At 38.3% G+C, this 25,662-nt stretch overlaps 1 protein-coding gene across 6 annotated transcripts in view; it reads right to left on the bottom strand.

Annotated features, from left to right (window-relative positions):
• Positions 1 to 25,662, bottom strand: part of large2 (LARGE xylosyl- and glucuronyltransferase 2) — an 84,045-nt gene that overhangs the window by 16,078 nt on the left and 42,305 nt on the right. For all 6 annotated transcript variants that reach the window (XM_058387412.1, XM_058387410.1, XM_058387414.1 and 3 more), the window contains 3 exons: positions 5,011 to 5,199; positions 605 to 882; positions 184 to 266 (listed from right to left, as the gene is read on the bottom strand). In XM_058387412.1, the coding sequence (XP_058243395.1) occupies positions 184 to 266; positions 605 to 882; positions 5,011 to 5,113 (464 nt within the window). In that variant the 5' untranslated portion in view covers positions 5,114 to 5,199. The remainder of the gene's footprint in view (positions 1 to 183; positions 267 to 604; positions 883 to 5,010; positions 5,200 to 25,662) is intronic.

Genomic DNA, 25,662 nt, shown 5'->3' with positions numbered 1-25,662 from the left:
TATGGCTGCAACATAACAAAATGTGAAAAAATGAAGGGGTCTGAATAAATGTCTGAATGCACCGTATACTAATCTTTCCTTTTCATTTCATTCACAGCGAGCCTGGCTTGCTTTGTGTACTGCATTATAACATGCTGTACCTAGTCATAAACAATTAATTAAATCTGGATGTTTTGTGATTACCTGTGGAATAAGATGGATTTGACCAGGGTGACCACGTCCCGGCTGGCGTTGTGACCCGCACACACACATGCCACGTGAATCAGCTGTACACACACAGGCAGAGAGGATTAAGAATGTGAACCAGCTGTACACACACATGCAGCAAACAATAAGAAATGAATTACAAAATACAGACAAAAGACAAGAGAGATAGGAGACTAAGAACATCATGTTCCTAACAGAGCTAAGCCTGTGTGAGTTCTCCTTAATTTCTTACTTAACATCATATATTTTACATATTTGGCTAAAAAAAAAACCTTTAATATCTCCCCTGAAGCTTCATTAACAATTGACGCCTCTCTATATAAAGAACCCATAGCCCCCATGATGCTACAGCTTCCAAAGTCTAGCAGGGCTAAACAAGTGGCACCAATCCTCTTACCTCACACTTCTCTGCAGTAGGTGAGCGGACACACTCGCTGTGATTGGCCCGTTCCTCCGCCGTGTTCTCCACATCCTCTGCTCCCGTATCTGCTGATGCCACCCACTGCTGGTTGCCATAGTTACCTTCAGTCTGGCCCTGGGATTGACTGAGCTGGAGGCGGATCTGCCGGTTCTCTTCCTCCACCTGTCGAACCCGGGATGCGAGCACCTCCCGCTCGAGGAAGCGTGCCTCCGTGGACTCCAGAAGACATGGAGCAAGGAGTAAGGAGCGGCCATCTGCCATCACATGACCAGATTTCAGATGGAGAAATTAGAAAGAGATTAGAGTTTGTTTGGGTTATCGCTGGTGGTTATTCCACTGCTTGTCAAAGAAGCTATAGAAACCTATTCAGTAGCTAGTTTAATAAAATAAATGTTGGTTCTGGCAGAGTGCACAGCATTGTGAAACCAACATGACCTTTAGTGAAGAACATGCCCTCAAATAAATGACATAAAGAATGACTATGGAACTGTCAAAGTGGGAGAGCTGGAGTTCTGGAGGCTCTACTCCATGCTAGACAGGCAGACCACCTGCTGAAGACTCTTGAGTGGAAGTCATTGAACATGAGGAGAAAGTAGGAGCTTCAGGCATTGTTCTACTAAACATTTTGAGCAGTTCGGACAAATCAGACATCTTGATGCGACACAATGGAATTGAAAATGAGTCTAGACCATAAACCTAACTATATGACATGAAGACTGATTGTGGATCTGCTAAAAATGGCAGAAGTCTGAGAACATATGTAGTTGTCTTCCTTTCAGCGTGAGATCACAAGGCTTTCTACTAAAATATCTCGGAGCTGCTGAATATATATGGATCATCAGGGAAGCAGTAGGTGTGGAAACTGTGTCACTAGTGTGAGAAAGATAGTAATGGGAATTTGTGGGATGTTCATTAGGAGGAAGGTGGAACTTCAGGCATGGTGTATAATATATAGTTTCTACCAAAACTCATCAATTTCCCATCTCTAAAATGCTTGTTGTACCTAAAAGGAATTAGCTGGAATACCGTATGGATTAACTTGCATTTTATACAAATATGAGGCTTAAATATATTATTCATTTATTCTTTCATTTATTTATTCATTCACTGAACATTGGTAACCACTTCATCCTAGTGAAGTTTGTAATGGATGTCCCAAATAACACTAGCTGCAACCTTGAAGATTTTACTCCTGCTGGGATGCCACTACGTTGCATGGCACCATACTCACACACTGTTCATCCTAGGGGAAGTTAGAATAGCTAATCCAAACATAATCTTGTTTTTCGATGGTCGGAGGAAATAAGGAAACCCACATAAACACAAGGACCACATGCAAAACTCCAGACAGACAGTCACCTGAGCCTAGGATTAAACAGGAACCCTGGAGCTGTGAGCCAGCAATGATACCCACTGGGCCCACTACATACCCAATAGAAATTTCCCTGTATAACAATTTCATTAAGCGATACATGAATATTGAGATTGTAAATGACACTAAATATTGTTTGTTTATCTGATGTAACAGTCAGTAAATGTTTTGCAACAGCTCTGTGAAGTCAGTTCTGGCACAGGGTTATTGTTATTGTGACAAGCTGCATTTTTGTCTAATTCCGTCTTGTTGTCTTTAAGAGAAAGAAAAAGAGATGCTGTTGATGGAATGAGTATGTATACAGTACATAGCCGGGATAACAGGAGAACTTGTTTCATTGAGGTTTTTTGAAATGTAACTATAAACTGATAAAAAGGTCAAAAGTAAAATGATCCGACATTAATTATAATCTACATAATCTTTATAAGAGCATGTTATGGCGTTTTAATCCTTAATTCTTTCTTAAATGTTAAGTTAGGAAGATTTTCATATTCAGTGTCCTGAAAAATCTGATGTTCTGCTTTTGCGTGGAAAATAGTTTCCCAAAGCATTCAAAGAGTTTAAAATATTTTTGTTTGACATTTAGGCAGTCCCACTCTCTCTCTCTCTCTCTCTCTCTCTCTCTCTCACACACACACACACATGAAGCATCATTAATCTCATTACCAAAATTGTAAGAAACTGGAGAGGTGCTCGCATCCAGGTCTGGAAAACCATAACACACACACACACACAGATGGCGTTCAGACAGCCTGAGGTTCAGAGGGGAATATTCATCACCATTTTGATTCTAATAAAAAACTACATAAACAAGCTCGGGCTTTTCATCAGCAGTGTAATGCATCACCAGCGCAAAGGCTCATCTGGATTGCCGGCCCATTAAGCAGCCGAATCCGAACTGCACCTTATACTAATGACTTTAAAGAATTTAGCACTTATTTTCAGATTAACAAAAGAACACTAAACGAGCGCTCGGTTTCTCTCCATAATGCAAAGACGAGGCAGGCTCTCCTCCCATCACTCAGGCATAATAATCCTCATTTATCCACTTTCAAAACAATTATGCCGCTGACAACTTGTTTATTTCTGCATTGATTGTTTGTTTGTTTGATGGAGCTCAACTTTTCGCTTCTGACTTCCCCCATTAATACCTAGTTCCTGCAGGGATGAAAGTCCCTTTAGACATTTGCTACTTCTCAGTTTTTCCACTTAGGCAGTTTTTATCTGTTTTTAAAAACAAACTTGAAACACTGAGTTAACAACAAACCCAGATTTGTCAATGAACTCCACTTCTTTTCTTCCTTTTATCAAACTATTAGCGAGTAAGTGGACATATTTTGCCCATACTTCATACCAGTGTACTTCTTATACGAATTTCTTATTTTTATTTCCAGCCCAGATTAAATTCATACATCAGCAATTTACATCATTTCGACAGACACCCTTATCCAGAGTGACTTACATTTTTATCTCATTTTATAGAACTGAGCAGTTGAGGGTTAAATGCCTTGCTCAAGGGCTCAGAGGAGGCAGCTTGGATGACCTGGGACATGAACTCACAACCTTCCGATCAAGTAGTCCAACACCTTAAGCATTAAGCTACCATATCCCCAACCAAATGAATGATTTTAATGCCCTCAAACCAAAACATTCATTCAATATGCAAACCAAGCAGTTTTCATCTGATAGCATCCAGCTCTTGAATACCAGACTGATTCAAACATGCTGTAAAGACTGTGTTTATACTCGTCTATCATCTCATACAAATCTGGCTTCTACATAAGGTGTCTATTTACGTCATTGTTTATTAACCTGAAAATGTAAGTCGATAAAAAATGTTAATAGAGTCAGACAAAAAGAGAGTTTATGAGCTTCAGTTATGTAAATGATATGGACTGTGACACTCTGTAGGTGTATAGGCCATTGATTGACTAAGATGATTCTGGATTCTGGATTCTGAATAATTGTAAAAATTATGAAGAACAAAACCCCTAGAAATCAAACTAATATAATTGTTAAAATAAAATAAAATAAAATAAAATAAAATAAAATAAAATAAAATAAAATAAAATAAAATAAAAGTACTGCTGTATTTTATTACATTATTATTCTACTTTTATTTTACTTTAAATTCGATTCTATTTTGATACTTGAATTTATCTCAATTTTTGTTATACACAGACAGTTGAAAAATACACTGTGTATGTGACAAATAAAAATTGAATATGATTTGAATGTGAATGCTCTGTGCTCTCATGCTCTATATTAAAGATCCTGTTTCAACACCATGGCATATTAAGCAGCATGGGTCTCCAACCAACGTAAACAGAGCTAAATGAAACTGTGACTCTGATTACTAAATACTAAATACGGCAGGTTACTCATTTCTGTGTAAGGAACAGTGTTGAGAACCACTTAGAAAGATTTTTCTTTTCTTTTATTTCCCATTTGCATTTTTTGGCACATGTAAAACATTATGGATTGTAATGGCAAGCACACAACTATATAAATAAAATCGGTCTTATTTTTTATTCACTGTCGCTTACAACACAAACCACCCACACACAAACATACACACAAACACACACACACACACACACACAAAGAAAGGGGTTTAGAGGTGGATATTCATGAGTGTTTGAATTCTTATCCACTGCTTTTTATCAGCAGCTGCATCATTATTCTGTTAAGCATTTAAACAGCACCTTAGTGACATAAAAATAAATAAATAAATAAATAAATAAAGACAACTGCAATTATTATTATAGAAATATATTATTATTATCACAATATTATTATAAATAAAATGTGCAATAATAATAATAATAATAATAATAGTCATTATATAACAACAACAACAATAATAATAATAATAAAATAATAATAATAATAATAATAATAATAATAATAATAATAATAATTATTATTATTATTATTATTATTATTATTATTATTATTATTATTATTATTATTATTATCATTACTAATAATAAAAATAAAGCATACTCACTCTCCAGGTTGCCCGCCAGCAGGTAGAGCCACGTGAGCAAGATGACAAAGCTCAGAGATGCCAGTAGCAGCTTTAGCCTCCCTCGGCACGGGCAGTGCATCATGGGATGGCGGCAGGTGGAGGAACAGGAGGAGGATGGGCTTCAGGTGGGACTCGGCCTCACGCTGCTTCCCTGCAGCATCCTCTCATCTGGAGACAGGAAAGAAACACACTGCTTACTGTAAAACTGTTGAGCACTTAAATGACTCAAAGATCATTATATAATGGAAGGAAAATTCCGGTCAGAGGGGCCAAAAGTCTGAGTCCAGAAGCGGGAAATACTATTTCATATTTCATCAGTTACTAATAATAGAGTTTGGAATTGTATTTCTGAAACAGTATAACATTTTCTAATAAAAATCAGTAATAAATAAAAACTACTACTACTACTACTACTACTACTACTAACAACAACAACAACAACAACAACAACAACAATAATAATAATAATAATAATAATAGCAAATTCAAGACTATATTGCTTAAATTCGCATAGTGTGGTAGTCACTAAGAGACTACGAACACTGGATGTTAGGAGTGAATATTTTAGAATTTGAATGAAATATGTGAGATATGAACAGGAGAGTCAGTTCCGTTTAACATAATAAATGAAGATTTAAATCATTTTAATAGCAAGTGTCAAGTTTGTTTTTTTTTTGATGGATTATGAAAAAATACGCCATTTAGTACTGAACCTAGAATTCGAGGGAAAGCTGAAACTTTTGGGGCTTTTTAAAATGAATTATATTTTTTTTTCTTGGCATAATGTCACAGAGCACAATGTCACAGATCCCGTTTCAAAATGGCCGATAAACATGGCAGCCGAGGACTAGAACTCCCAACAGCCAAAGACGCTCCCAATTTCTTCATCATGGGACTTTTAATTGAACTCAACTGTTCCCCATTAGTGTGCCCCATTACTGTGTTTAGTTCTCACCTTCTTAAGCCTTTTTGTTTCAGTGCATTTAATTTTCGATTCCTATGTTAAGCCTTTGTATTTCTGCTGTTTTACAGTCTTAAACTTTAACTTTTCTATCGTTCTTGGATCTTATTTGCCCTTGGATATTTCTGTTTTGCCCCTGAGTGATCACTGCCTGTTTTTAACCTAGATATTCAATTAGCTTGAACTTTACTGTGTGCGTTTTTGTCTGCGTGTGTGTGTGTATATGTGTGGGCATTCCATTTTTGTGACCATTTTCTGTATTTTTGCTTTACCTGTTTTTGTGTCCCTCTGCCCTGTTGTACTCATTTACCCTGTGGAATTGTTTTTGTATTAAACTCTTGCCCTGTGCTTGCATTCTAACTCCATAGATGGTTTGTACTCTCAGATATGAAATTAATACATTTATTCATACAATTACTGTATATACAGTGAGGGAAAAAATTATTTGATCCCCTGCTGATTTTGTACGTTTGCCCACTGACAAAGAAATGATCAGTCTGTAATTTTAATGGTAGGTTTATTTGAACAGTGAGAGGCAGAATAACAACAAAACAATCCAGAAAAACACATTTCAAAAAAAGTTATACATTGATTTGCATTTTATTGAGTGAAATAAGTATTTGACCCCTTTGCAAAACATGACTTAATACTTGGTGGCAAACCCTTGTTGGCAATCACAGACGTCAGACATTTCTTGTAGTTGGACACCAGGTTTGCACATATCTCATATCTCAAGGAATTTGGGCCCACTCCTCTTTGCAGATCCTCTCCAAGTCATTAAGGTTTTGTGGCTGACCCTTCAGCTCCCTCCACAGATTTTCTATGGGATTACGGTCTGGAGACTGGCTAGGCCACTACAGGACCTTAATGTGCTTCTTTTTGAACCACTCCTTTGTTGCCTTGGCCGTGTGTTTTGGGTCATTGTCAGGCTGGAATATCCATCCACGACCCATTTTCAATGCCCTGGCTGAGGGAAGGAGGTTCTCATCCAAGATTTAACGGTACATGGCCCCGTCCATCATCCCTTCGATGCAGTGCAGTTGTCCTGTCACCTGGGGATGGTGTACTTGGGGTCATAGGCAGCATTCCTCCTCCTTCAAACACGACGAGTTGAGTAGATGCCAAAGAGCTGGATTTTGGTCTCATTTGACCACAACACTTTCACCCAGTTCTCCTCTGAATCATTCAGATGTTCACTGGCAAACTTCAGATGAGCCTGTACATGTGCTTTCTTTAGCAGGGGGACCTTGCGGGCTCTACAGGATTTCAGTCTTTCACGGCGTAGTGTGTTACCAATTGTTTTCTTGGTGACTATGGTCCCAGCTGCCTTGAGATCATTGACAAAATCCTCCAGTGTAATTCTGGGCTGATTCCTCACCGTTCTCATGATCATTGAAACTCCATGAGGTGAGATCTTGCATGGAGCCCCAGGCCGAGGAAGACTGACAGTCCTTTTGTGTTTCTTCCATTTGGGAATCATCGCACCAACTGTTGTCACCTTCTCACCAAGCTGCTTGGCGATGGTCTTGTAGCTCATTCCAGCCTTGTGTAGGTCTACAATCTTGTCCCTGACATCCATGGACAGCTCTTTGGTCTTGGCCATGATGGAGAGTTTGGAATCTGATTGATTGCTTCCTTCTGTGGACAGGTGTCTTTCATACAGTTAACGAGCTGAGATTAAGAGCGCTCCCCGAGAGTGCTCCTACTGTAATCTCAGCTCCTTACCTGTATAAAAGACACCTGGGAGCCAGATATCTTTCTGACTGATAGGGGATCAAATACTTATTTCACTCATTAAAATGCAAATCAATGTAGAACTTTTCTGAAATGTGTTTTTCTGGATGTTTTTGTTGTCATTCTGCCTCTCACTGTTCAGATAAACCTACCATTAAAATTACAGACTGATCATTTCTTTGTCAGTGGACAAACGTACAAAATCAGCAGGGGATCAGATCATTTTTTCCCTCACTGTATCTATCTATCTATCTATCTATCTATCTATCTATCTATCTATCTATCTATCTATATCTATATATATATATATATATATATAAATATATCCCTTGATTTTAATTGCTTTTGTTTCCATACAAGACTTGAAATCAAATAATCATGCAGTACATTGCAGCAAAAACAGTGTACCTGGAAGTAGAAGTCGGCTATTTACTTGGTTAAGATGTATATTCTGGAAACATATTTTATTTTGTAAAATCTAATAAAAAATGGGATCAACATATGCAAATATAACTTTGCTGTGATTAAAATATTAATTTTAACCTGAAAATGAATCTAAAATGATACAAAACCCTCTATTCTGTATTTGGTTCTAGTGAGGTATTTAAATAAATAAATAAATAAATAAATAAATAAATTTTAGACATTTATTTTTAAAAATGCAGTTCTTTACACTGAATTTTCCAACCTGGAACTTTAATTCGCTTTCTCTTTTCCCCTCCCCGAAACACTCCACATTACCCTAGCAGCTGTTCATAAGTACTTGCTATGTGCCTCTTTTCAGCCAACTCTTGCCAGCCTGCTGTCTCTTCTGTGTGCCCAGCTAATTGCTAATTGGCCCAGGCTTCATCGTTACACTCTTCTGTCTCCTAACAATGTGGACATCATTACAGACAAGTGAGTACTAACCAGAATACAAATGAAAAGTTTGCTTTTCTAATGCATGCGGCCTTCTTTTCTTTTAGCTTAATGAAGTAAGAATTTCAAATAAGCTCCAACTTAATAAAGTATCTTTGTATGATTTAAGCCTTAATGAGAGCGCACAGACTGGGAAATGTTCTCAGCGGTTTTGACATTGTGTTTGTAAAAAACATTGTGTTTAATTGTGAAATCTGGACTAGCATTGATTGTGACAGATGCTGCTACTGCTGCTGTAATCATAATGAATGTCTTCTTCTCATCCCAGGTCTCTTATTCACACTTTTCTCATAATGAACCTCCTGTAAGGACACAGTGGCATGGTGGGTTTGATTCCTGCCTCTGCCCTGTGTGGTGTTTTTCATTTATCCTTGTGCTCTAGGGGTTTCCTCTGGGTACTCCAGTTTCCTCTCCCAATCCAAAGACATTTGTCCCGAGCTAAATTGCCTGTAGTGTGTGTGTGTATAATTGTGCCCTGCGATTGGCCACCATATTGTCCACAAAACCTCTGGGATACAATCCAGGTTCCTTGAGATCTTGTGGAGGATAAGCTGAATGGTCCAATCCGATGGATGGATGGATGGATGGATGGATGGAACTACAACTAGGAGTGAATTGATACCATGTTTCCAACCTGTAAACAGGTATGACTACATCCTTTTGGTACTCACTCGATAACAAAACCAAGATTGTCTATCAGTCTTTTTTAAAAGAGAGGTTAACTTCTTAATATTAAATCATTAACAATACGTCTAGCTCTATCCCCCACCGAACCACCAAGCTGTGCAAAACTCTCTCCAGTTTCCTGATTACTTAAAACTTTTTTTTTTTGCCAAACTGCCATGCAGAGGCTGCTAACACAACAGACTGGATGTAAATCAGCCAAAAACAAAACAAAAAGAAAAGCAAGCAGAACTCACATTGCTAAGTCATGTTTGCTCTTTAGCTCTCCTCATTATCAAGCCTGTTTTTTCTGTAGCAATCTGTCAGCTGTGATAATATGAGTTCATTAAAAACATGACGTGAGACTGTGGGACAGTAAATAACCGGGGTATATTTGTGTCTTGGTGTAAAACATGTAACATAGTTTTTGCTATCTTGACATCTTTGTATGGGTTTTTTTTTTTACACTGGATATTTTATTTAGCTCTTTACATTTTTCTAGTATGAATAAAACCCATAAAAAATGCTCACCTGCAGGTTTATGAGGTTACTATGCTCATACGGTTCTTTGTAACGCTAGCAAGCTAAGTTAAAATGAAGTAGTTAGTCAGGATGCTATGGAAAATATATATTTTTTTCCACATCTGTTTTATTGTCTACGCTGCATCAGAGTCCCTAATTATCAAGAACAACAGTGTATGATTTCTGGCAGCGTTAAATACATCCGGATCTGCTCATTAGTGTGGAAGTGTACACTAGGATTATGTGACATATCTGATATTCCTGGAATCGGATGTTGATATTGGTGCATCTTCTATAAATATAAGCAAATATATAATATAAGCACTGTATAAAGCTGATATCTGATACTATTATCACTATTGATGCATCTTCTATTCTACATATATATACTTTAATGATTTATTATCTCTCTAGCCCTTGTCACTCAGAAGAGCATGGGCAGCCACTTTTGAGTCTGGTTCTTCTCAAGGATTCTTGCTTATATTGTCTTAAAGAGCTAGGACCTGCTTTGTATCAACATAGCTATTTAAATAAACTCAATTGATTCAGTGAGTGTTGTTGCATCATAAGAGCCAAACAGATTCTGGTTAACAGTCTGTGTTGTTCAAGAGCATTTCTTATTTGCATATAACCTCTGGATTTCTTAATGAGAGCACATTTACAGCATTTAGGAGATCCCCCTATCTCACTTTATGCAACTGAGCGTTAATTGCTCAGGGGCCAAGCAGAGGCAGCTTGGTGGACCTGGGAATCGAACTCACAACCTTCTAATCAGTAGTTCAACACCTTAACAACTAAGCTACCATATACCCTTGGAGTAGAAGTAAAAGCATAGGCACCTACATGAAACTTGAATGGCTCGGCTCAGCAAAACATAACACCGCTAAGTAGTGAACGAAGCAGCAGGGTAAAGTCCAATTAAAGATGTAGATCCATCATGCCATGTGGCTCCACGGACACCAGTCCTGTCTACATCTCTCTTAATTACATAGATCGAAGTGGGAGACTCTCTATCGCTTCAGCACAGACAGATTAACAAAGGAGGGACAGGGAGACAGAGCAGTAGAGAGGCAGATGCATCCCCTGATTTTATCACCTTAATTAATCATGCTTCACTTTAATTAGACACTCGCCTGCAGGCAACAATATTGGATGCTGCCAATAGCGGAAAACAACAAGTTTATTAAAAGCAGGACACCGCTCAGAGAGGAGAGAGATACAGCAGACCTTGGATTATTAGGTTTTCGGTCCGCGGGGATCTGATGGACGCTGTTTTAGGTGCTGACTGAGCAGCGGGTTTTATGTTCGTTAATACACGCTTGAGAAGACAGTTCTACGCTTGTGACCCGAACGAGTGCAAATCCCAAGACTGTCACTGCTGAGCTGTTGAGTCAGACCCTTAACCCTAGAATCCTCAGTTCTATGCTTGGGTTGCATTAAGGGTAAAAAAGTTTAATGAGTAAGCATAATGTTCCCAGAACATCCTGCCATGAGCAGAGTGTTCTTCACTGAGCTTTACTCAATGCCTGTTTGGTATTTTTTCCTCTGATGCGATTCTTCCTGCTAATTCAGTTCACTTTGTGCCTTTCTGGTGTGTTTATACAGTCTTGTTCTTCTGTTTAGGCCAAGGCTTGTAGAAAAACACTAGAAACAACTGTATTTTCTTAGGAAAAAAATGGATTTCCCTAAAAATCACCTTCAGCATTGGGGGTCTGATTCCCACCCCAAGTTTCCAGGTTCTCCCTGTGCTTCAGGGGTTTCCTCTAGTTTCCTCCCCCAATCCAAAGACATGATTGGCATCTCTAAAGCATCCACATTGTGTTAATGGGTGTGTGAGTGTGAGGCTGTCCCTTTCCCTGGTGCCCTGAGACCCCTTGGAACAGGCTCTAGGTTCCCCTCAACCCTATGTAGGATAAGCACTACAGGAAATGGCTACACTTAGTAATCCTAATGCATACATCGGTTCCAGGTGATTAAACTGAGTAACATTAACGCAATTTGTTTTGTAGAAAAAAGATGATTTGATCAGGTTTTTTCTGACTAAAATCAAACACCAAGCTCAAACCTGAGCTGAGACTCGAACTCACAATGCTGGTGTTTTGCAACAGACATATTTCCATTGTCCATCTATCATGCATGGTTAACTGACTATATTTTCAACTATAGTTATACTGTGCTTCCCATCAGCACCAACATCCTCATGAGATTTCACAAGATAACTGGTTCACCTTAATACTACATGAATCCATCACGCTCACTCTACATCATTCAATTTAGTAATAAGAAACTTTTTTTAATTAAGTTTCATAAAAGCAATAAAATCAGATCATGTTGAGAGGTGTAATATTACATCTTTTTTTTCCAGTGTAGATTTAGGCTTTGTACTAGCCATGTACTTTAGTTTCCGCTCTAGTCCTGGTCTGACATTGACGTATTATTCTATTGTCTCTATGCGTTTGAATAGTTTGTCGCTTTGCTTTCATTCCTCATTGAATTCATTTGAATCATTTGAAGCTGACTTCATTAGGATGTGTTATCGGAATGACCCTACGTTCCACTTCCGAAGTGGTAATTACGAGTTCACATCCTTCGTCGTCGGAAAGAACGTGAAACCTGGACGACGCTAGGTTCGTCCGTATAGACTTCTTTTTCTTTTTACTTTTATTTTGACACCATAGCACCTATTACTCAGCTAGCTTGCTGATGATGATGGGATTTTCGTCAAATACAAGCTATTTTCATGGTGTAAAAATGCACAGTATGGCTTATGATCCACTTCAACAAAACAATTAGCTTCATTTAAAAAAATGAACAAAACATGTTTTTAAACAGAGACACTGTAGTCTTGTCCACTATGCTGAAAGTTAAGGTTTCTACCATGTTGTAAACCTGAATAACAAAATTATATCAGCGTTTCCCAGTCGTAATTACAAATTTCAGGGTCATTCATGTGCACTTCCCCGTGGAAACTCATATTTATGATAATTTCAATAGCATGTGAAGGAAGTGAAGTTCTTTCTGCTTCATTGCTTCCTGGTTTTGATCATTACTTACATTTTCATGGATTAACCAGTTTTTTAAGGCTGTCAGTTATTTCCTATTTTTATTAACAAAGCATCTCATATAAATGTTATGATAATTTCTTAGAAAGTTCCATCCGTTATTAGTAGACTTTAATTGTTTGAGCATTCATTATGTAAGTCCTGTGGCTTGGACTTAGCTGGCATTAATCACTCCTTTAACAGCAATATGGTGATCTTAACAGAGAGCCTTAATGTTAAGCATTACTCTCTCACTCCATTCATGCAAAAAAATCTTCCAATTTTTCCTTCACCCCATTGCACTGTACAAGATGAAGGTTAGATCTGATCCTTACCGCCATTTATGTAATAAATCTACAGTAGGCTTTTGTTTACACATGGTTTGGGAATGCCCAGTGGTGGTTCCTTCTTGGAAATTTAAATGTTCTCTTCTTTCGGATTTCCTACATTTGGATATACCACGAGATCCTCAACTTCTTCTAGTGTTAGATGATTCCACTCTCCAGCTGAATGCTCATCAACAAAGATCCTTACTGACAGTAGGTACTGCTGCCAAAAAGTCTATTCTGAAGTTATCTACTCCTGCAATTTTTACTTGGCTATTATATTTTAGAGACTGGAAGGCACCACTGCCAGGCTCAACAGTGCAAAGGACAACACTATTAAGAGCAGGTCAAATAATGCTAATTAGATGACATCCTTTATTTTTATTTTTCCTTCTGCCCTTCCTTTGTACAAGTGGACAACTTCATGTCATCTGTTTGTATATAGTTTATTGGAGCGTGAAATATGTTCCTGATGTGAACTAAACCTGGATATATAAAAATCTTGATCATAAAAAAAATGTTTACTGCTGAAGAAATTTGGAAAATGAAGACTATACGCAAAATAAAGACCAAGCATTCTGCTCAGAGAAATGTTACACAGGTATTTCTTGACATGTTATTAATTAAAATTGGTTTGGTTGTGTCCATGTTCAGCGCTGAATGTTTTTGTCATGCCACATTCCACAGTGGTGATTAATGGCTCATATGACCTTAGTGTTTAAGAATTTGTAGTTTTCCTGTTTTTACCTAGCCTACTAGGGGCAATATATTCATAGAAAAGTTTAAAAAAGGCCATGTTACATAAATGTTTCTCTCTTCATATTAAATGTCGATATCAAACCCATTTCCGCTCTCTGAGATGCTCCAAGTGCTTGTTCATAAACTACTAAAATGTGAAGGTGTTATCTTCAACCACTAAAATTCTGTGTGAGATTATCTTTTGACAGAGGTCAAAAACAGAGGTCCTGACTCATCAGACTTGTTTCGACTGATTAAAAATGTCTGATAATTCGATACGAATTTTTAATTCCATTTAAAAAAATTTGTAGTCTTATACCATGGATTAGTACAGTGTTGTGTTTTATTAATGTTGTGTATTCCTGTGTCACTTTCTCAGGCACTCTCCTTGCTGTTCTACACTATAGAAGCTACGGAGGTGTGTATAACGTCGTCTTCTTCCTTCCCAGCATCCAGTGTTATTTCTGCCTTTTTATCTGAGGGCTCATTCACTCTGTTTTGCCTTCTCAAGGCCTTTTCTCTTCAGTCACATGTCCATCCACGCAAACATTCTCACAAAGAGTTCACTTTCACAAACTTCAGGGACAGACACGAGAAGAGTGTTAAAGCAAAAGCAAAGCAAAAAAAAGGGGGGGGGGGGGTGAGCTTCTATTACTCTGGTGACCCTGAAAGGCAACAAGAACAAAAAAAATCATAACCAAGTAGACATACATCTCTACGAAGCCTCAAGGACAAATCTTCCAAAATTCAGTAATGAAGTATAATTCTGAGCAATTAAGCGTGAACTGACTGAGGCTTAAAAACAAGATGGGATTTTAAAAATTGCAGGTAATCACAGAGCAAAAATGAAGCGTCGCACTGAAAGAAGAAGAAGAAGAAGAAAATTAAGGTTAATGGGAGGATGATTGGGAGCACCCAGATGTTCATACATCACTGATCCGCCAAATCATTCCTGATAAAGATGAGCTCAGTGAGGTCCAGGAACAAACACAAAGCAACAAATCTCTTCAAGACCAGCGGTATTATTGGTACCATTCTCATTTAGCTGAATTTTAATACCAACATCTGATACCAGGTGAAATTGCGCCGACGTGATGAACAGACGACACACAATGACAGTGATCCGGATGTATTTCGTGATTAATGACGATCGTGTTCAAGGGAAAGCAGACTGCAAGCTGTGCTCTGGGGAAATAGGACGAGGTGGAACTTCAGCAACTTCCTACAGCTACATAGAACCTGATCAAATATAACATCTTACTGAGTTGAAACAGTATCTTTACAGGAGATTTGAGCAGTCAGAGCAGTAGCAGACAGCGCCATCTGTTTTTGCTTGATTTTGCAGCTTTTCTTAAAATTTGCAATGCATCTTATTTTAGGAAAACTACTTGAATCGGTAAAACTATGCTTCCTGGTGGTCCAGCGGCAGGATCCTGTGATCTCATTGCTGTGGCCCGGATTCAAGTCCTGTATAGTGAGCTAACCCAGCCACTGGCCCCGAACCGGGAGCAGCCGAAACAACAATCCTTCTTTGAATCCAGTGAAACTACATATGTAATTACTTTCTATTATAGCTGTACTCATTTTTCAGCGCACGTGAATAGAAGAGGGCTTTGGCTAAACGTGCTTCATGATGACACATCATGACATGCCTTGGCCCAAATCTGTGGTCGTTAAAAATTGTAAACTCTGAATATTGTAGAGTTTGCTTGATTTTGCGTTAATTTCTTTGACCACAAAGAGCAGTTCGATTCAGCGAGCACTGAGCACTAAGAAGTGAAAGATTCCTGTTCAGCTCGCTTGCCAGGGTCTACACTGCTGACTGAATGCAAATCATGGCGCCTCGAGCTCATTTTTAATGACCACCGTCTCTAATATTGCTCTGTGTGAGTTCACTGCTTGCAGCATATGGCAGAAAGTTTTATGTAAATATGTCACAGAGCCAAATAAAATGATCCACGACATAAGAGCTTGTTTAATATTAACACTTCAACTGCATCTTTAACAGCTGCCTCCTGGTAAAATCAGGTCAAAGGTCATGATGCCAAATGGGAAATCCCTTTAGGTCGATGAACATACGGTAATATAAGACCACATTACAGACATGGTACCAGGAAGACACTGCTCAGATGATTCATAAGTCAAGAACGGTAATATGACCCCCCCCCCCTTTTTTTTAATGATCATGTTTCAACATGTTTCAAGCCCATCACTTTCCCTCAAGCTCTCCACTTCATTAGCAGCAGCTGGAGATCGCTACAAAAAGGTCAGAGCTTTTGGGAAGGTCCAAAGTGTGCAGCCAGTGGAGGTCTATTTACTGACAGCCCACAGACACATCAATGTCATCTCATGCCAAGCTGTGCTCATCATTCCTCTAAAGACAAGCACATGACCAGGAAAAGAACAATTCGAGCAGATCGCAGATCAAGACTGTGCTTCACTTGTTTACTATCTCAATTCGGTGCGCTAAAAGCTCTCTCTAGGTCTTTTCTCTGTAAGATACTTTAAAACTGTTCCTCAACACTTCTTTGCCTGAAACAGTTCATCCAAAAAAAAAAGCACCAAACAACACATCGGTTTAATTTGCTATTTTCATTGAAAGTACTTCTTCTGTTTTAGTATTACAGCTAAAATCTTGTAGTCATTTTAAAAATTTCTTTGGACTTTTTTGTTTATTTCATTAGTTTAATCCATTTTTTAATGTAATTTTTTTTGTCCTTGTATTCTCTCTTCGTATTTTATTTCATCCTTGTGCATTCCATTTGCATTACAGTTTTAAAGCTGAATTTTTCCTACAGCATTTTTCAGCTACCACTTAGGATAATTGCTCTGTTGTGGTAGCAGTTGTTGTTGTTGTTGTTGTTGTTGTTGTCCATCCATTTTCTGTACCACTTATCTTACAGAGGATTGTGGTGAGACTTGGAGCTTATTCCAGGAGACGTGGGGCATAAGGTGAATAGGGTGGCAGCTCATCGTAGGGCAAAAAATCACACATACATTTACACACTACGGACAATTTAGAGATCCCAATCACTCTATAACACGTCTTTGGACTGGGGCAGGAAACTGGAGTACCTGGAGAAAACCACCAGCGCATGGGGAGAACATGCAAATCAAGCCTCCAGTATAGTGCAAGGCAAAGTCCCCATTTATATATTATTATACTTTAATGTTATTGTTGTAGCTGTTCTTGTTTTTCTTCATCTACTTAATATTATAGATATTATTATAAAAATGATAATCTTAGCATTATAGGATTATCACAGTAGGCTACATTTTAGGTAGGTTAGCAAGGTTATTTTCTATGGCTAGCTTTCTCCAACCTGAAGAGACCTATAGGGTGAATCTGTGTATTAAGCACTGTATGGGGCTTTTACAGCCTATGGTTCATTCTGTCACACCCACGACTAAAAAATACCCCGCCAGCAGAGGGCACAATTACCTGAACACAAACAAACACATATACACACACACAGCCTTTATTCCTGACTTGCTGCGTTATTAAAACCTGCAGCCAAACACTCAGCCATTTTGAAGTATACCATCTCTACCAGATGGCGAGATGCTCTCGTGTCTCGTTTTGTAGACTCTGTCTGGGATTTCATGATGGATTTTGCGTCTGTTGATCTCTTTGCACTTGGATCCTCATCTCAAGTCCTCCTTTAACAGTGGGAAACTGAATAGACTGGAGATTCTTCTGACGCAAAACTGACGCAAGTTGAACCCAACAAAGGACCGCCCACTTTTTATTGACTGGATAAAGGATGTAATAGAGTGCATGTAGTCATGATAACAAAGGCAGTTATTCATACTTTGTACCTCATATTATCTGACCACAAGATTAACATGAAAGTAATTTGAAAGCATTTACAGATTTTAATGCATGTTAGCTGACATGCTGGTTCAACCTAATGAGTCACGACATATTTTCATACTGGATAATTGAGAAATGACTATTTCACTAGAATCTTAGTCACAAAGATCTATTGTGCACTTCCTGTTTCGCTAGTTTACCTCGCTCCTGCTCCGGTCTGACCAAGCCCCTAATCATTATCATCTGTTTCTTCATCTGTTATTATAGTCTCACTTTATCCAGCTGTATTTAGAAGCTTGTATTGTTGCGTTGAATGTATCTACGTGCTTTGACTCTTTTCATTTGATCCGCTCGATTACGTGTTACAGACGCTGTCTGTCTAGTCGACCTTTGTGCAATACAGATTATGGATTTTTGTCCTGAATAATACCTAAATAAATAGTTTCGGCTTGAACTGCCTCCGTTGTTTGTGTATCATACGCTCCGCATAAAAAGTCCTCATAAACACCTTTCACAGATTTAACAAGTGTCATTTGTGATACGTGGAGGTTTTCCGGCAAGAGACACATATCTATCAATTTGAGAAAGTGCGAGTGCTGTGTAACAGTCAGATGTAGAGCTCTCACTTTTTTAACCCCAGGAAAGACATTGTGGTTTCTATGTAAATGACATGACAAGCTGAAATTAACTTTATGAGAGAGGAAGAAAAAGAGAGGCTGCTGAGAGAATGACTGTTTATAGCTGCTTTAACCTAAGCAATAACAGGAATAAACTTGATTCATTGCTGTTCCTCGGCATTAAATGTACTAATAAATGCAGGGTCGGGGGGGCGGGGTGAAATTATAGGTGCCATTTTTTAACTGATAAGTGATTTTTATTGCTGTTGAATTGTTAGTGCTATGATATAAGAATGGAAGGATTGAAGGAAAACATTTCAAGTTGTGGAAATTTTTATATAGCTAAATAAACAACTCTGGGGTTTTAATAGTGAGTCTACTTTGCGTCAGAAGTTAACACACCTTCCTGTCTTTGATTATTTATTTATGCACTGTTGTGTTTTACTTATAGCTAGAGAATACAAAAGTAATAAAAAAACGATCATGTTGAACATATTACTGTACTTAATTCTGTCACTATACAAGTTTTTGCCTTAGATTTGTGTTAGAAATACTGTTTAGGGACGACACTGACGAACAATCCTCCCAAATTTCATGGATGTTTTTTGTGATTGTTGCACAATTTTTTTGTGATGCAACTTGTGGTGCTTGAATTGATGCGACATGAATTGGTGAATTTGCAAACACATGACTCCTACCAATAAAGACATGTAAGTACTCATGTTTGATGCACGTCAAACGAAGAGATCTTTGGCTCTTTCAGTGCGCTTTGTGATGACATCACACAATGCGTCTTGACCCGAACTCTTCAGAAAAGATGTCGTTTTAAAAAAATTGCAATCTTCTCCCAATATCACAGACATTTACTTGTTTTTGAGCTAATGTTTGCGATTGCAAAATCACAGACTGAACAGAGCGTTGGAACAAGATGGAAAAACAAAAGCTGTCCAATGGCCTCCATGTTCCATTTATGCAGCAGCTTTTAAGTCTTTCTTATATCCCCATGCCGCATAAACCTCACCTGCCTGCCATCTTTCATCTGCGCTTCATCCCACTTCTCTCTGATGAGATCGTACGGCGCCGGGATCACGCCTACACTTGCAGTCTGACCGCATGCCGCCTCTTCATGTTTACATCCACATTAATTATTGCTTTAGGTACCTTGACATATCAACAGTCATAAGCACTGACTCAGCCCCAGAGCCAATGTGCAGTCTGCTTTCTTGCTCACTTTGAGTTTTTTTTTGCCGAATGCCTCAAAAGGTGCAGGTTTTTGGGAGGTGACAGTTTATCTTTGCCCCAAGCACACATAAAGAGAGAGAAAGAGAGAGACAGAAAGGCAGAGGGAGGATATAAGGCGAGCTGGGTAGCTTTAATGAGGATCTTTTGTCGAACCAGCAACAAAACAAAACGCTTACAGTCCGCTGGGATAAAAGCTTTAGTAAAGCAGAACTAACAGACAGAGAGAGAGAGAGAGAGAGAGAGAGAGAGAGAGAGGAAAAAGGGCTGTGGATGTGAAATATGGACGCACAGAGACCTCAGCGACGTTTACAGCCAACACTCATCTTATCTGCTATGGGAGGTATATATAAAACTTCAAAGCCCTGAGCATGCAGCCTTTTTGTTCCGCGGTACTCATTTCCTTCCTGTTCAGGTCTAAACGGCACATTTTAATTTGGGCTGAAAATTGAAAAGATACTATCGCTGAAAAATGAGTTAAAACATGCAGTGTTTAAGTGTTCAACTCAATTTCTCTAATGCATGCGAACAATTATTAATTCACGTGTCTGTTCCCGTAAATAACTGAATATCTAATCGATTGGATCGTTTAGAAAAATGACTGAATTCATATTATCGACATTATCTAATCTCTAACTTCCACCTCGTTTACTCGCTTTTACTCAGGAACAACTTGTTAAAAAAATTGTTTTTATTGAAAAATCTTTTGGTTTTCATTCCCTGCATTTTAACATTTCTAATCCCGGGTTAGAACTTTCAGAAGTTTCTGGAAGGTGTAGTGACCTCCACTACAAAAAAAAAATGTCATCTTAGCAAGTCAAAATATCTTAAATATAGTCTTACTTAGCTAATATTTTCTTTTTTATAAGATTTTAACAAACCCAATCTAAGATCGTTGATCCTATTTCTACATATTTTTTTAAGTTTCTACATATTTTCTAAGTTTTTTTTTTTTTATTGGCAGATTATTTGGCTTATTTCTAGAAATGGAAAAAAAGGATCGAAAATGATTATAGAAAATGGTCCTCCAATGCAATAAGACCATTTCAAGCATGAATACCTAGAAATAGGTTTACTAATCTTAGATTTGTTTTATTGTAATCTTATAAAAGAAGATACTAGCTCCATTTGACTATATTCAAGGTTTTTCCACTTGAAGCACTTGGACAATAAATGGCCCAAAGTTCAGAATCTACAGTATGTTCCTTAGATTTAGCCCAAAAAAATAAAACAAAATTAACTAAAATTATTATTATTCTGTTCTCTATTTATCTGGTTGTAAAATCTATGAAGTTGAAATCTATCCAAACATCTTGTCTGCAAGTCATTTATATCATTTCTTTTTTTAATTTGCAGATAGAATCCTGTGTCTAACTGGAAAGCAGGCGTTTGTTAAATCAGTCTGTAATCATAAACATAATCCCTGTTCATCAATGCCACTCATAATGCTGAAATGCAACCATGACAACTATCATAATTAATAAAGGTCTGTAATTAGACCTGTATAAAAAAATATAAAAATATTTGGTTTATTAAAAAAAAAAGAATGATTTGTAGCAAACAGTCAACTGTAAGAAAAAGTCTGTATTTTGTAGATGATGTGCTAGAATAGAAATGAGTGAAAAGAAATTCTTCTGTAAAAGAAAATCCCATTACTATATGATTTCATTACGAATATTCAACATTATAGGTTTTAATGCTGATATCTAATGTTGGGGAACAGCTAAAGTATGAGTGACAGTGTCATGATATCAGTCACCACAACATTTTTTTTTACCTGATATCCGGACAATTTACATTTACGGCAGATGCCCTTATCCTAAGCGACTTACATTTATCTCATTTATACAACTAAGCAACGGAGGGTCTTGCACAGGGGCACAGCAGTGGCAGCTTGGAGGACCCGGGATTCAGACTCACAACCTTCCGATCAGTTGTCCAACACCTTAAACCAGGGGTGTCCAATCTTATCCACAAAGGGCCGGTGTGGGTGCAGGTTTTCATTCCAATCAAGCAGGAGCCACACCTTATTCCATCAACTGATCTTGGCTTTCAATAGGCTTCTGCATGGTTGGAATGAAAACCCTCACCCACACCGGCCCTTTGCAGATAAGACTGGACAACCCCTGCCTTAACCACTAAGCTACCACATTCCCAAAGCTCTAATAATACACAGGTGATCAAATATAAAAGCACAACTGATTATCTTTCTCCCTCATAATTAGCTCTGATGAAGGAATAATAAGAGCACATCTTGACCTAAGGTGTTGATTGAAGGAATAATACAAGTCACCGAAGTCTATTCAAGCCAAGTCAGCCATGATGAAGCCCAAGATGAGTACTAAGTGTGTATGATGTTGCCAAGAAAGCACTTTCCTACGCTGCCATACATGCTATGTTCCAGAAGTCAATCCCAATTTCTACCAAATAACCAACACTCATTTCTCAAGAGTGACCAAACCTGTGAATCTGCGACACAAATCCAGCTGTCAATCAAACCTCTCTGGAAAGGATGGTAATGTGATTAAAATGGGACTGCATAATCGCCACGCACTGGAGCAGAATTAGTGCAGAGCAGCCATGCCCTTTTAAAACAAGAGGCTTTTTTAGCTCTGCATATAATCGGAGACGAGATCTCTCTTATTAAGACATAATCACCTTGCTGACCCAGCACACACACACTCGCGCACACACACCTACACAAGCAGAAAATGCACTGCATACCGTATAGTGGTTTACTGGTTAGGTTTTGAAGCTGACTAGGCTTAAGGAGAAAATAAATCTGATTTACTTCCTGCTAGTCATGCACCAGTAATCAATAATACAATATATCTTGCTATATTTATCATAGTATTGTGATCGTAAGCACATTACAATTATACCTTTGTGTTCTACTTTGGGAGGATTCTGCCAAGGTGGCTTTTTTTTTTTTTCCTCCAGGGTTTGTGTTTCATTTGCAAGACAGCACAAGAACAAATATTTCCTAAAGTCACTTCGTTTGGCCAGAATTCAAGTGCACACCTTGTGCACACATGTGAACTACTGAACTGAGGCAGGTTCAGTTTGTTGTAATGGTGGATTTGTCTCTTTCAGGAGAACTTTTTTTTTCTTTTTTTGGATGATTCAACCTAACCTAGTCTTGTGATCATTCCATTAAATGCTTTCTAGATTATACATGTTCCACCCCAGGGGCAGGTCTTGCTCTACAGTAACAGCTTGCTGGCAGCAAACATGGTTCCCAGGCACATTTTTCCTGTTTTATATCTACTAGCACATCCTTTTTAATCCCTATCCCTTCTGTTTTTTATTTTATTTTATTCCTTTTTTAAAAAGCGCAGACTTCGACTTAGTTAGAATTAGTTAGAGTCAACCTAAGGATGTTAACCAGCATGCTTTGTTACCTCAGACTGCACAAGAATGTAATTCCTTCTACATATTTGGGAAAAAAATTCCTACTTGTGCTCCAGAGTGTGAGTAAATGTACACATAATAAAATAAACTAAAGTAATCATCGACTTGACGAACTTCAGATCATTTAATTGCATAATTTGCCAAACTTTGTATATACAAGGAATACTGTCAAATTAAAATTGCGTGTTTTTTTAAATTATATATATACTGCATTTTATCAGACACCCTCTTCCAGAGTGAAACCCCTTCCCTTGTTCCAAGTTTGTTGCTCCATCAGTAGAACTAAGAACCATCATTTCATCAAGTAGAGTAATATATGAAATGAATTAAATGAGTACCATTTACACAAAAAAAAACCTCGACAGCAAAACTCCAAAAGCTCACAGCGTTCTACGTATTTAGCTAGTTCACAAGGCTACTGCTCAGTTTGTTTAGTTTCACTGGTAGTATGTTAGTTAGATCACAGCTCTTAAGCTATAGACATTTAAAAAGAAAAATAACTTTTGGCAGGAAGTCACTATAACGAAAACTTCTAGGTCTAACTCCGCCCACATGTCCCTGTTTGGTACCCTGGCAGGCAATTCAGCACTCCAGGGACTGGAAACAACAAATCCATGATCTGGGTTCACAGTTAATTCACTGCACCATGCTATGAAGTCGGCTAGAAAAGTTCTATAAAGATGTCTTTTTCATCTTTAAGCCAAGAGAGAAAAACTGACAGCCAATGAGAGTAGCTCTTCAGAGGCTTTACCCCACAGGATTCTGGAATATCAGTCATTTGGAGTCAGTGCACTTGGAGTCAGTGTGTCTGCGTACGAATACGATACACTGTGCATTAAGAGGTTAATCTTCAAAACCACTCTGAATCTCTCTATATACATCTCTTCCTTTCTCTACACTTCCTTTCCTTCCTTCTTCCCTTCCATCCTTTGAGACATCCCTTTGAGGCCTTAAAGCAAGCTAATCCCCTTCTCTGCTTTCTTGACAAACCACGCAAAGTGGTTTCTTTCGTTCCTTAGAGTCTCAGACGTCGTAAACCACCGCCGTGGCTTGGAGATAAAGGCTGATAAAGAGAAAGAATCCAGAGAGTGAGAAAATAGAGAAAAGATTTAGCACTGTGTCTTAAAACAATTGGCACTTTGAAAGTGCTGCGAGCATCAGGATCCTGCAGAATTAAGCACTCGCTTCAGTCGCAACCGTTAGATGCAACTTTCTCCTTAAACAGGAGACAGGAGCATCAATCTGTAGCGCCATAACTCTCAGGAAAATCTACAACTAGAACGAGTCATAATGGCGGCCGAGTTTCGCAGCGAAACCGTACCATTTTTCAGCGCCTTGAGCAAAGTTGATTGCCTGCCAGCTCGAAGTTGCAAGGGCTGCCTTTTTTTTATCTACTAACCATAATAAATGGCTAATTGGCTAATCGCCAACTATGAAGCAAGGTGCATATTATGCTAAATAAACGACATACTTTGTCAAGAGCTGCTCGGAACTTGCTTCAGCGTCGTTAATCACCACACTGGAGGAACTGAGTGCAGGAATACATTCCTTCATTATAGTCATACACAGAGGAATCAATTATGGAAGTTATCTATAGTTCTAATTACCTTTAAAGTAACCTGAATAAACATGTGATTTTGTTTGGAAAATGAGTGGCTAGACAAAAGAAATATGCAACATTACACGAACATGTAGCCGTTTCACTCGTGAGTGGCATTCGCTTCTGTAGTCAAGCTGTCAGATTGCCTCAAACAGCATCTCTTCACTTCAACAGACAGTGATGTACCCTCTACCTAATTTTAATATAGTAGTATCCATAAAACGTTATATTTGTTTAACCACTAGAAGAAGGAAAAGCCTATCTTTAAGGTGATCAAGTATCATCGATTCATTGCAGTTCAACTTTCCTCCTGTTGGTGGCATTTGTGTTTGTTTTGACTGAGAAATTTACAAAGAGAAATAATATCAAACTCACAGCAAGGTGCTCTAGATTTCTGTCTTTTAGTCCTACTGCAGCAGAGCACCCTCTGGCTTAAAACAACTGAACAATTTAAATTGGGTTAACTCTTTTTATCAGAGGCCGAAAAATGGAATTTGCGCCTGTTTTTGTTGTGTCCATGTTCACCACTGAATCTCTTTGTCACGTCTGCACGGTGGTGATTAATGGCTCATATGAAAGTAGACACTCAGGGCTTTGTAGTTCATAAGTATTTTCTGTTTTTACCTAGCCTGTTAGGGGCAATAAATTCAGGGAAAATAAAACAACAAAAACAACAACAAAAAAAACTTTCATCTTCAAAGTAAACCATTTTTTGGTCGCTGAGATGGCCCAAGTGCTTGTTCATAAGCATCTAAAATTTGAAGCTGTTATCTTCAACCACTACTGGAGAGGATTCGGACCGAGTACATCAGAGGGACGGCTCATGTTGGATGTTTGGGGGACAAAGTTAAGGAGGCCAGATTAAGATGGTTTGGACATGTTCAGAGGAGGGAGAGTGAGTATATTGGTAGGAGAATGTTGGACATGGAGCTGCCAGGCAGGAGGCAAAGAGGAAGGCCAAAGAGGAGGTATATGGATGTAATAAATGAGGATATGAAGCTAGTGGGTGCAAATGTTGAGGATGCAGAAGATAGGGATAGGTGGAGA

The sequence above is a fragment of the Hemibagrus wyckioides genome, linkage group LG04 (genome assembly GCF_019097595.1).
Source record: "Hemibagrus wyckioides isolate EC202008001 linkage group LG04, SWU_Hwy_1.0, whole genome shotgun sequence".
In the NCBI taxonomy this organism is placed as follows: domain Eukaryota; kingdom Metazoa; phylum Chordata; class Actinopteri; order Siluriformes; family Bagridae; genus Hemibagrus; species Hemibagrus wyckioides.
This window is presented reverse-complemented; position numbering and strand designations above follow the sequence as displayed.